This window comes from Sebastes fasciatus, chromosome 14, assembly GCF_043250625.1.
Source record: "Sebastes fasciatus isolate fSebFas1 chromosome 14, fSebFas1.pri, whole genome shotgun sequence".
NCBI lineage: Eukaryota > Metazoa > Chordata > Actinopteri > Perciformes > Sebastidae > Sebastes > Sebastes fasciatus.
Window position 1 is genome coordinate 5,470,149 of NC_133808.1, and position 13,633 is coordinate 5,483,781.

At 38.7% G+C, this 13,633-nt stretch overlaps 1 protein-coding gene and 1 long non-coding RNA gene across 3 annotated transcripts in view; one reads left to right on the forward strand and one right to left on the reverse strand.

Moving 5' to 3' along the window:
• Nucleotides 1–13,633, reverse strand: part of LOC141782199 (uncharacterized) — a 41,581-nt gene that overhangs the window by 26,581 nt on the left and 1,367 nt on the right. The gene's annotated exons all lie outside the window — the stretch shown is intronic.
• On the forward strand, nt 2,051–9,485 carry slc10a2 (solute carrier family 10 member 2). The gene is made up of 6 exons (XM_074658266.1): nt 2,051–3,182; nt 3,981–4,099; nt 4,275–4,363; nt 4,522–4,697; nt 4,912–5,069; nt 8,267–9,485. Exons 1-6 carry the CDS (start codon nt 2,770–2,772, stop codon nt 8,452–8,454), a joined length of 1,143 nt encoding a protein of 380 aa, XP_074514367.1. The 5' UTR covers nt 2,051–2,769; the 3' UTR covers nt 8,455–9,485.

The following is a 13,633-nucleotide window of genomic DNA, read 5'->3' on the forward strand; positions in this document are numbered from 1 at the left end:
CTATTGACAGAAATATAATATAATATTTATAAGTATGTTTTCTTTAGTGTATGATCACCTGAAAAGGAGAATCGTTGTGTTTTCGTTACCTTAGAATGAGCCGTTTATATCTACGTAGGGAGCGGGTCCTCTTCACGGAGTCCACCATGTAGCCCAGAACGGACAAACCAAACTCTGTTAACTTTTCCTGTTTGGGCCCGAGTCGATCACCGCTCTCTTTCTCTTGCTTCACCACTCACTTCTGAAGGAACTGGCCTTCTACCTCCAAAAGGTCAAGGCCCAGTTACGTGTTGGTTAATCTTGTGTGACAAAGAGAATTTCCAAACAGATGAGTTAAAGCATAATGATTCAATTTATTCCGAACAATCAATGTTGCATAAGTAAAAATAAAAGAGTTTACAGATATCTGGATCCAATCAACGTGTCCCTGACAACATACAGTGCATGGGTCAGTTCGCGAAGTCTGAACCCCGAGCTATCCCTGATCCAGCCTATTCATGGTTTACACAATAGTAATATTCATGAGATTATGGCACGTGATGTTTTTGCTGCATATCTTCTTCTTTGTTTCTCCTTCTGACTCCTTTCTCTCTTTGACCTTGCAAAAAGAACAGAACGTGCATCCTCCCTGTCCTCGCAAACACTTCATGCACAACAAATCCAACAATCAGGTTATTTCAGGTCATTGTAAGCACTTTTGTACATAATAAATCCAACAGACCCTCTTTTGAACTTAACTAAGTTCACCTACAGATAATGTTACATACAGATGTATTTATTATAAGCATCATCACACAACCTCTTCAGGATCAACATCTTCACTATCCTCCGTCATTTCCAGGAGACCCTGTCTCTCAGCTTGGAACATGGCCATCTGATAAGAAGGAGGTGCATCCGGATGCTTTCGTTGCACAGCAGAAATAATCACACGCTCAGTGAGGTGGCGAATACATGGAATACAGCAACAACCGCATAATACTAAGCATGCACACACAGCAAGGATTGAGGAGAATAGAGATACCACCATGGATTTCCATTTCCCAAAGGTACGGTCTAACCAGTCGTTAATGGGGCTGTTGATACCTGAGTCATCGTGCATGGATTCAGACAGCGTCCGGAGCCCCTCTAGTGCCTTAGTTACAGTCCCGTCCGGCGCTGTATTGTTAGGGATGAAAATACAACATGAGTCTTGGAACATTGAGCATACACCGCCTTTCTCTGCCAGCAGCATATCTAATGCCATTCTATTTTGGATCACCATCAGTGACGTAGGAGCCATTTGTTCAGCTAGTCCGGCAATTGCATCACGGGTTAGATTAGTCAAACGGAGAACATTATAGTGGATGTAGTTAATGCGGTCAACATTTTTGTTAGGTGTGATAGGGATCAGAGCACTTATTAGAGGTATGTTTTCAAAACCTGCAGCTATTTGGTCAGCTAGTTTATATTCATTAGGGGAGCTACCTCACTACATCATTCTTTATAATCTTGGTTTAGCCTTCCCCCCCTTGTAGCCCACACCTTCCACCCTGCTTCTGAGTGAAAGCATTGTCTATTGTTAAAGAGTTACTTGTGATTAGCTAGTTTTAGCAGAGTGCAGAGGCGAGGATGATAAGTAATGTATCTAAACTAGTACAGTCTGTGCTTTCCCAGGTTATTCAGATTTATCTGAGTACACAAATTCTACACAAGGGTCATGGTATTTTCTCTCACATTCCCTCCTTTTATCATGAATAACTAAAATGGTAACTGAAAACACGAAAATACATGATGAATTGCATTAAGATAGTAATATGAAATGAAAACATTAAACATATATGATATATATAATATTAAAACATTATAGCTGAAAACATTTAAAATACATGACAAATCACATTAAGAAAGTTTGTACGGAAGAACGAGGACAAGAGAGGTAAACACAAATGCTACAGCAAACGCTACTAGCAGTTTGACGTACTGCATGATGCTTCTAGTTTGTTTTCCTGCGCGCAACTGAAAACTTTCAGGTCATTGTAAGCACTTTTGTACATAATAAATCCAACACTTCCCACATACGCACACACTCTACGCACTGGCTCTGCTCCAAATGACCAACAACTGGCTCTTGAGAGGGCCATTCACATTGCGTAGGCCACCATAGTTCTTCTACACACTTGGCACACGGGAGAGGCTTCAGTTGGTTGCAATCTGTCCCCTCACCGCTAGATACTTTTAAGACTTTTTTTTTCTATTAAACAATGTCAGAAAATATTTTATTACATCCCCTGTATGATATAATGTTTTACAGGCACTGTGCAAATAATATCTACAGGGTGTGCCCTGTCTTTGAGAACTGCTAGCATCTTCCCTCCTTACTGGCATTGTAGGATGATGATGCTGCATAGCAGAGCTGTCCAATAAAGTTTTAAGAGGCCAAAGGGCAGTAAAAGTTGGGAGTCATTGCGCAATGACATTTCACATTTCAGAATGATTCTCCTTTTTATATGCATGTGCCTCTGAACACCGCCCCCATAAAAACATTAAGTATTGGTTAATTTTTGATTTTTTTTCCAGCTGATTTTCCCTCCCAACTATATTTGGCTGTAGCAGGGCAGGCATAAAGAGCCGTGAGCTGGACGCTTCTTGTCACTGTCGCTGTTATCTTCGTGGATATCGGAGGAGGAGAAACAGGAGTAGTCCCGTGGACTCTAAGAATTACATCTAGTCTTCTCTTTTCAAATCAGGAGCCACTGATTATCCTTATCTCCTCCTATTACATTCTCCACGATGTACATATCCAAGGCGGTGACGACCGCGGTGACGACCGCGGTGCCTACCGGCTGCGACCCTCTTGCCACAGTGTGTTCAGGCGGAAACTGCATTGTTCCTCCCAGTAACTTCAATGACATGCTGAGCCAGGCGATGAGCGTGACGCTCACATTAATGCTCGCTATGGTCATGTTCTCTATGGGCTGCACTGTGGATACCAAAAAGCTGTTGGGCCACATCAGAAGACCCTGGGGCATCATCATCGGCTTCCTGTGCCAGTTCGGCATCATGCCTTTCGCAGGCTTTGCCTTGTCGCTGGCCTTCAATGTGCTGCCTGTACAGGCTGTTGTCATCATCATCATGGGCTGCTGTCCTGGAGGCACCGGCTCTAACATTATCTGCTACTGGCTGGACGGAGACATGGATCTAAGGTAAGAATTGTTTTGGGGTTATTAGGGGTGTAAGTAAATACCGATACGCTTGAGGATCGCAACATTATGTTTTATGATACTGTATTAATTGTAAAAAAAAAACACTTTATCAATTTTTAATCAGTAGTTTACATGCAAATATTTGTGAAAATAAATGCAAATGCAGATCCCACTGTTGTGATTGCATAAAACAAGTTTTTTTTTTAAATACTGTGATTTTATGCAGATGATGGTGTGTTCTTTATACTATGACAGTTTTCCTGAAATTAGAATAAAAAATCACAATATATTGCCTTGCTTACAGTATCGCAATACATCGCAATATATTGAATCGTAACCCCTATATCATGATACGTATCGTATCGCCAGATTCTTGCCAATACACAACCCTACTTATTATATATCTTGACTTTATACACCACAAAAAAAAAAATTAATACATCTGATTATTAGAAAACACAGACAGCTGCCCTGACAATGTGGCCCTGTAGGCCCAAAATAGTGATAGGATCACATTTAGGTCCCATTTAGACAACCCAGGCGATACGTTTGCTGTTTGCTAATGAGGCTACCATGGAGTACAATTGGGAACCATCATTCTCAGGGCCTCATAAGGTAGCGTACTGCGTAGGCTAATGATCGAGCAAATCCCCAAGTGGGATATCAGTTGATTGGAGACTGACACAGCATCAGTCGCAGGCCCCCTCCTTATTTTTAGGACATACACTGCTTGAAAAATATAATGTTATTAAAGAATTTTGTTTGACAAAAACACTGTTCATATACTCCCCTCCTCAGTATCAGTATGACAGTCTGTTCCTCTGTCTTGGCCATGGGGATGATGCCTCTCTGTCTGATCATTTACACCTCCGTCTGGACTTCCTCCAGCACCATCCAGATCCCATACGAAAGTATTGGTAAGTAGGAAAATGCTGTATGATTACTAGCCCATAAAGCTAAACTTTCTAAGGACGTCCACATCTACCGTTTTATTGTGTTGTTCACTCACTTTGTAGTTTTGTACCAAAAGCACTGTACAGGATTATTATAATCCTATAATTATGTCACACTATGAATTCTGTGTATCCTCAGGTATCACTCTAGTGTCCATTCTTGTTCCAATTGCTCTGGGAATTTATGTTAAACGCAGATGGCCCAACGGGGCGAAAAAGATCCTCAAGGTAGGAATCCATGTGACTGTTTTATGCAAAGAGTGACATCTAAGTATTACTCCAATACGTTTTTTATGAATCTGATATTTGATCAAGGGATTTGTTGTGACATTCATGGATTTATCTAATGGAAATTCCGGGACTGCCTGTGTGTCTGCTTTGCACAGTTTGGGTCCATTGCAGGATTTTGTCTCATTATCGGCATAGCTGTGGTTGGAGGAATTCTCTACCAGTCCTCCTGGACCATTGCTCCCTCCCTATGGATTATTGGAACCATCTACCCCTGCATTGGTTATAGCCTGGGATTCTTATTGGCCCGCTTTGCAGGTCAACCCTGGTTCAGGTAAGGTGACAGCGTTGTAGTGATGTTGGCATATACAGTATATGTATAAAGCCTGTATCTTGATTCCTTGATTTAAATTTAACTTTGCCGCCAAAGGTATATTATACTTGAATTCAGTTGTATAAATCATGAAACCACTACTGCATCAACAAACCCATATAGTAATAAATGTACTTACTTAATGAGGCTGTTTATCGCTCCTTACTTTGTTCAGAGCTCGAACCATCGCATTGGAGACAGGTTTCCAGAACTCCCAGCTGTGCAGCACCATTGTCCAGCTGTCCTTCAGCCAAGCTGAGTTGGATGTCATGTTCTCATTCCCCCTCATCTACAGCATCTTCCAGCTAGTGGCAGCAAGCATAACTGTGGGAGGTGAGAGTTTAGCAGGCAGATACTGTACGTACACAGAACCCATCAGCTATCGGTCTGACGACAGATAAGCCTCTGGGGGAAAGGGGCTTTATTTCTGGGGTTCCGGTGTAGCCAGCGGGTATCTGGGCCAAGACTTCCTTCTCTGTGCGCTGCTCATTGTATACAGTCCGATTAGCAACTTGAGACATGATACCGTAGTTGAAGTTGAGAGACAACATGTACGACTGCATTGTTTCACAAGCAGCCAGTTTACAAGCTAATTTCAAACCAATAAAAAGAGAAATCATCGTCAGACAATAGCTGCATTTCGGCCAATGCATTCCGCCTCTTTTGCTCTCCACACCTACTGTTTATCCTGCGTTCAACCAAAGCCCTCTCGAACGTGATTGGTCGATACTACTCGGAATACAAACGGAAACCCGCACGCTTCTGATACCAAACTCTTATGCCATTGCCATATTAATGCAAAATATGTTTGTAGAGATAAGGTACACAGTTAAAGCTGAAGTAGGCGAGATTGGAGCAAATATGATTGAAAAAAGTTATTTTTATAAAATGTTCACTATATCGTGACAGTAGTACATGAAACAGGTAACCTGAAAAAAAATCATGTGCCTCTTTGTCCTCTGGTGTCCCCCGGTGCTCCTAATGGCATCTGCAAGATTTCACAGACCGGAAGAAAACAAGCAGTAAGAGCTGATCTGAGGTCTTCTATCCATCTGCTGTCTATGAGAGCCGGCGGTCAATCACTCGCGAACTCCAACCAAACGGTTAAACTAGGCAGCGCTGATCAAATATGAATCACTATTATGTTACGTTAATGCCTATTTCTCTCCTCAAATGTTTTCCGAATCATCTTGTAGTGTACTGTTTAGCTGTAAAATGAGAACGTTTGTGACGCCGCCACCATTGTGAAATCTGGTGAAGGAACGCCAAGCTCCGGTCACATCCAATAGGAACGCTCTCTCAATGAAATGACCTGTGATTGGTCAAAGTCTCCCGTCACGGGCTAGATTTTTTAAAGCCTGAAAACAGAGCCATGAGGAGGAGCAGAAGTCTAGTTATCTCTCAGAACACTTGAATTACAATATGCTGAAAGGTTATTATGGAATTTTTGCCCAATGATGCAAAAATATACTTCTTACTGCCACTTTAAGGATGGCAGTTTTTCAAAGAAAAAGTTGCACTTTAGTGAAAACTAGGTGTTGGCCAGTCATTTACCATCAAAAGAATGAAGGGGGAACATACGGCTGAAGCTGTCTCATCCTCCACAAGGCTTCTGACACAGCTGAACAAAGTCTCTGTGGGTTTAACTGGGCCGGATTATACTAGAAAAAGAAGTGGTTCGTGCGTGTTGTTCAACCACATGCAAAATAAAAATGGGTTTGGTGATCGAAATGGACACTTCCTACATACCCCACTATTATCTCGTCAGCCATTTCCTACTGCGATTCTGTTTCTGCTGACATGACCATTTTCAGTCATCCACTGCTAAAATGCTTCTTGCGGACAGGCTGCATGATGGCATGTTGTTTGTTGTCTTGTTCCATAACTACTCGTTGCACTGGGTCAGTGCTCAGTTCTGGCACACTTAAGGAATATTTAGAGCATCAGATGTTCTGTTTTATCCCATCGTGAAAACACTGCTTCCCTGCCTTTTCACTTAGCACCGCTGCTTCCAAGCATTATCAGGTTTCTTAAATCATCAAATTGAGCCCAGTGTGCCATTTAATACATTTATTTATCACTTAACTTTAGCAAGTAACAGAAGTCAGGGATGTTTCATATTCATAGATCTGTTTCTGTTCAGGCCCAGTCACACAGCAGTCTGTGAAATAGTCACGAAATTAAATGTAATGATTTGTCTACATAGACAAAATCAATTTGTATGTATTCCTCGTAATTGTGAACTGGTAAGTTTAAAAAGGGTCAAAGTTTATTTATTTGTCACGTAACTTCCGTACTTAAGTTACGACACTTCTGGAGTTATTTTAAACCAAACGGCGATCTTTCCTAAACCTATCTTAGTAGTTTTTGTCACGTAACTTCCGTGCTTAAGTGACGCCACTCCGGTGTTATTTAAACTCAGACCGCGATATTTTCCTAAACCTAACTAAGTCGTTTTGTTGCCTAAGCCTAACCAAGGACATTCGTAGGAAAATGCACTAAAAATACGTTGTTGAAAGGGAAATTTGTGTCTATGTACACAAATCAAATACATTAAATATGGTGACTATTTCACGAACTGCAGTGAGACTGTTTTGTTCTGTTACATAAAGTTATGATCCAAGGGTCACAATGACTATAGTGACAAGCCGATGTATGTCTGCTTGATGGTGTCATGTGTTGCAGAACATCTGCACTTCTAGTGAAAATGTGTGTGTCATTGCACAGGTGTGGTCAGATCAACATCTGTTCCACTTTCATTTCAGTGAAAAAAGAGGTGCGACGTATTTGCCCTTGGTTGGAAATTGTTCCTACTTGGTTCACCTCTGAGTCGGATTTTGACGAAATTGTGACGCTCCAATGTCTAGGCAACTTGAGAGTTATAGGATGGGAGTTACCTCCCATTCCTGAAATATTGATTCTCTGAATCTATGTTGATATAACTGCAAGGGAAAATTAATGTCCACATATCTGAACCAAAAATACGTTCCATAAATACGTTTCATATCAGCCTCGAAACGCACTATGTCACTTGGTTAACGTTGTGAAACGATTGGTTAGTTGAAAGTCTTGTGTTTATTTGACCCATCCATCCACCACCACTCCCACCGGCCCGTAGTCGACTCTCTTGCTTCTTATACTAGTTATTATACCACATAACTTTCATACCACTTCACTTTCAGTAGCGGTGGCTCGATATACTTCATCACTTGCTCTGACAGAATGCAAAAACAGACACATTCAATGTGTGGTTTGCAGGAATGTACAATGCAGACATACATTCATTTCTGGCGACTGGGCTTACAAAAATCCACCTTTTCTGCATGATGGACCTCTGCCTTCAATCATTGCATTATCAACCCTTATAATAACTGGCAGAACAAGAACAACACAAGCACTAGATGACAGAAAATTGTCAAGAGAAAAGGATCATTCACTGAAGCCCAGGTTAATTTCAATGCTGTTTTAAAAGATACATGTCAGGATGACTAATCAGTGTTACTGAATCCATGTTTTTTTTTCCTCTACAGCCTACCAGATATATAAAAAGAAATGTGGCCGTCGCCCAGCTGATGCAGACTTCGAGGATCCATCCCTGGAAGCTGGTGATGGTGAATCAGCAAAAAAGAAGGGACAAGCTGTGGAAAATAGTGCCTTTGAATTTGATGACAACGGCGAAGAGAAGGATAGGGACGTCAGAAAGATCACCCAGCTGTGAAATTACACACTTGCAAATCACAGACTTTGGACTATGAGAAAGAACATCCAGGGCCACGGCACTACTGAAGACATCAGCAATAACTCAACACTGTGAACACACACTGCTCTCTGCAGGCCGGAGGTGTGCACTACAGGTCCTGTTCAAATCAACTTTGGGAAACGTTTTGCAAGAACGGGGGTGCCCTAACGTCTTCTCCAGTACGGCCAACGATTAACTTCAACTAATTTATTCATATATTATCATTCGAGAAAACTTTACTCTGTACGTTCTGTGAGAAAGCCCGTTGTGCCGATTTTCCTTGATCAACGCATGTACTTGTGTCTTCTATACATATCTTATCAATAATTCAAACATAATATTTAATGCTGTTTATGTGGCTAAACCATATGTCCATATGCAGTTGTTTACTTTAGTTTACGCTGAATGGTGGAATATACAACTGAATACAAATATATCATGTTTACGTGACATTCATCATTTCTCTGATAAGACAGAGTTGTGTCAAATGAAGAGAAGTGTGTGCACTTTTGAGAGCCACTGTTTCACAGTCGTCAAACCCACTATACAATACGTAACATACAAAAAAATAACCCTTTGTTATTCTCTATTCTGATGTAGCAGGTGAAATATGTGGTTACAACAGACCAGCTTTGGGCCCTGATGCAAACTTCTGTTTCCGTTCCTTTCAGTTCTTCTATGCCTCATTTATGCCAGTAGATGAATCGAGGTCAGGGTATGGTAGGGTGACAGCTGATTCTGGGGCATTTTGAAATAAGTAAGCTTGTGGTTTTACACATCTATTTATGAAACATATTCACAGTTCATTTATTAGTCTTCTGTGCAAATGGGAAAAACGCAGAATCCCGAATTTCACGGATGCACATTAATAAAAGATTTTACAAACCCTCGTTGCTTTCTGAAATTATGCGTTTTTATCAAACAACTTTTACATTTTTGTTGTATATTTTGTTGTGAATATTAATACTCGTATTCAACTCAGTAAAGATATTACAGTTTTTCTCAATTTATTTGGCTAATTTTTTGAAACAGTCTTAACATTCTCTAAACTGTTCTAACTGTTTGATGGGACATTACATCTATTTCATGTCTGCAAAAGGTAGTAACTCACCCAAACACTTCATTCATGCTTTCCAACCTAGTTATTGTGTAAGTAAACTGGCCAATGTCAATCGTGTGAGCCGTACTGGTCAAAATATTCTTTATATTATTAATTAATGAATTAATTAATAAATGTGTTTTTTCAGCATGGCAGGGTTCCTACTCTTTTTTAAAAATATTTTTCCAGGACATTTTCCAGGACCTTTTCCAGGAGTTTTTATTGACTATACAGGACAGCACTTGCTCGTATTGACACATTTACACCTTTTACTCATTCGCTTTGGCTCAATTCTTGAATGGCAATTAGTTTTTTTCCAAAACAATGAGTTCAAATCTCTGAACAATTAGTTTGTTGTTGACAACAGATTTGAATGTATCATTTATTCAAGCAAATTGCATATGTTTTGCTTCATGTTTGTGAAAGAGTAAGTACAATTTGCGAGAATTCAAATCTGTTGTGAACAACAAACTAATTTTCAGAGCTTGGAAAGAAATAATTATCATTTAAGAATTGAGCCAAATAGAATGAGAAAAACAGTGATATTTGTTAACTTTCCCTTCATGTTGTATGTGTTTCTTTAATGTAGAAGTGATAGTTAGTGATAATTTTTTATGAATATATGAGAATATTTGAATCATTCAAATGACGATGACCCTTAAGCCCTTCTGAAAAACCGGCACATGCAGAATTTCGTCTTGTACCGTAATAATGTTGTAAAATGTTAACATTTACGGGCCACATGTTCCCAGTACAAGGTCAGAAACATATTTGCTTTCCAACCATAAAATAATCACATTTAATTCTTATAGTTGTCCAAAGTCCAAGATGTGACAGCAAAAGCTGTCCACAGTCACATAATTACATACAAAAGAAGTGCTGTCATGTGATAATAAACGTGTTCAGCTGTCCCTGACATTTGCTTCAGTGCTGAGTGAGCCTGAGATGTACGAGAGCTCAACCAACACCCTTCATACCACATATAATGCCTCCTCCTCCTCCTCCTGATGAGTGCACTACAGCTGCTTTCACTTACTGATGGAAATAATGGGAGTTCTCACACTTCCAAAAAATATGTATCTCCCAGTTTTCATTCGACATTGAATGTAGTAAACATTGCATGCATGTATTTATTTTATATGTTTAATAAACTAGTCCATTGGGTTGTCTCATTATGAACACATACGTGAACATTTTTTACCTTATCTCTTAACAGCCCTGTACGCCCACCATGGCCCTCCCACACAGGTGTTTTATTTTGCCTAATTCGACTCTTCGCTCTCTCTGTGTGGGTGTGTAAACACAGTGATTGGTTTAAATCACCGGAGTGCTGCAGTAATGAGTCCTAAAACTCGAAAAGGAGTTAGCATTTTAGCACTTTCTGTTCCCTCGTCTGGAAGTCAAATGGGTTTCTTTGAATGGGTGCCTAGATGCCTGAAATAAGGTCTGAGCTGAAGAGATTTTAACATTTTGTTCTACGATAAAAAACAACAAAAAAAAAAACATCAGTAAATATCCCACTTGTGAATTTTTAAGCTTTTATATGTCTTGAAAAAAGGCGGTTGCTAACAAGTGGCTAAATGAGACTACTAAACGTCATCATGCCGACATTAGCTTTTCACTTTTGGCGATTTCATTCACCCTTCATGAATCATAAAAGTGGTGTTTATGTGAAGATTATCTTGCTGAACAGAATGTGTAAGTATCATAAACGTGTGTTTGCCACAGAGCTTAGTTTCTGCAATAATCCCAAACCCAATGGAACAATCTCTTTAGCTTTTTGTCGAGGGAACCAGGGTGATGCTAACTTCCTGGTTGGCCTACAAAAATACGTCATCCCTGTAGCGCTCTATTAGTTTTTGCTGCAAGTGGGTCAAGTTCTTATTGGTTCGTGAAGTTTGGTGACCTCACTGTAATGTTTGTTTTATTGACGAACACCATGGTAAATACAAGTGGTGTATACAGCAAATACATAAGCAGATAATGCCAGGGGATCAGAGCACTGACATGAATCATAAATCAGTTTATAAAAATGTTATAAAGTTGTATAGATACAGCTGTATAGATATAAGGTTTTAGTAGCTTTTCTGTTTTTAGACTAAAGGATCGATGCAAAGGATTGTTTGAATTCATTTTCCAAAAAAATATGAGATTTTGCAAGAAACAATTTCAAATTAAATGATATAATATTTAATTTGCTTTAGTAGAAGAGTAAGTACAGAAGCCAAACATTGCATTTTCATAGGAGAGGGAAAATTCAAGATCAATATATTGGGAAATAAATGTATAGACATCTTTCCAAATAATACAAGAGTGGAGACAAGATCAAAATAGATGATATAAATCTTCTGGAACCAGTTGACAAAATGAATGTGTCCCAATTTATTTATATCATTTAATTTATTTATATTATCTATATTCATGTTGTTTGTTTGTTTTATTGATGAACACCATGGCAAACATATAGCAAATACATAAGATAATACCAGGGGATCAGAGCACTGACATAAATCATAAATCAGTTTATACAAATGTTATACAGGATTTAGTTGCTTTTCTGTTTTTAGACTAGAGGATTGATGCAAAGTATTGTTTGAATTAATTTTCCAAAAAATATGAGATTTTGCAAGGAATAGAATCAAATGAAACGATATAATATTTAATTTGCTTTAGTAGAAGAGTAAGTGCAGAAGTCAAATATAAACCAGTTGACAAAATGAGCAGTCCCTGTTATATCTTTGTAGAAATACCTTGGAGGGATAAACACGATGGATTATTTTAAAAGTCACTTCCCAAACCTTATTTATTATCAGATATTTAGAAACCATATTTATCATCAGATATTTAGAAGGTATAGGCACCACATTTTGTTCCAGTCCAGTGTGAAGTAAGGTTATTCTAGGAGGAAGCAGCTTTTGGAACAGAGACTATTTCTTTCTGAAATAAAGCATTTATTAATTTATTCATCACAGTTATTATTGTTCTTTTTAGAGGAGAAAAAGATCCGACCAATGCCAGTAAGAACAGGTTCCAGCGGTAGTAAAGTCAATTCAGATAGGACTGAGTTTCTAAATACCATAACATAGCCAGAAGGGATTACATTAAAATCTTAATCATATTCCCATGGTGGTATATGAATACCATACTTGTTCAGAAGTTCGAAGTTCACATCAACGTACCTGTGGTAATAATGAATTTTATTTACTGTTCCAGATAATGTACAGTTGATTTGTCCTCAAAACTTGGAGGCCTTAAATTTGTTTTACCTTGCAGCTACAATGTTGAAAAAAAAACTTGAAATTGTCAAATTTTCACAAACGAATTGCTCCATGCCAGGTACTTAATTTATAAACTGAATTCTTCCTCTCACAGATATCACATTATCTGGAACAGTAAATAAAATTCATTATTACCACAGGTACGTTGATGTGAACTTCGAACTTCTGAACAAGTATGGTATTCATATACCACCAAGGGAATATGATTAAGATTTTAATGTAATCCCTTCTGGCTACTGTATGTTATGCTATTTAGAAACTCAGTCCTATCTGAATTGACTTTACTACTGCTGGAACCTGTTCTTACTGGCATTGGTCGGATCTGTTTCTCCTCTAAAAAGAACAATAATAACTGTGCTGAATAAATGAATAAATGCTTTATTTCAAAAAGAAATAGTTTCTGTTCCAAAAGCTGTTTCCTCCTAGAATAACCTTACTTCACACTGGACTGGAACAAAATGTGGTGCCTATACCTTCTAAATATCTGATAATAAATATGGTTTCTAAATATCTGATAATAAATAAGGTTAAGGAAGTGACTTTTAAAATAATCCATAGTTTTTATCCCTCCAAGGTATTTCTACAAAGATATAACAGGGACTGCTCATTTTGTCAACTGGTTCCAGAAGATTTATATCATCTATTTTGGTCTTGTCCCCACTCTTGTATTTTTTGGCAATATGTATATACATTTATTTCCCAATATATTGATTGTGAAATTTTCCCTTTCCTATGAAAATGTAATGTTTGGCCTCTGTACTTACTCTTCTACTAAAGCAAA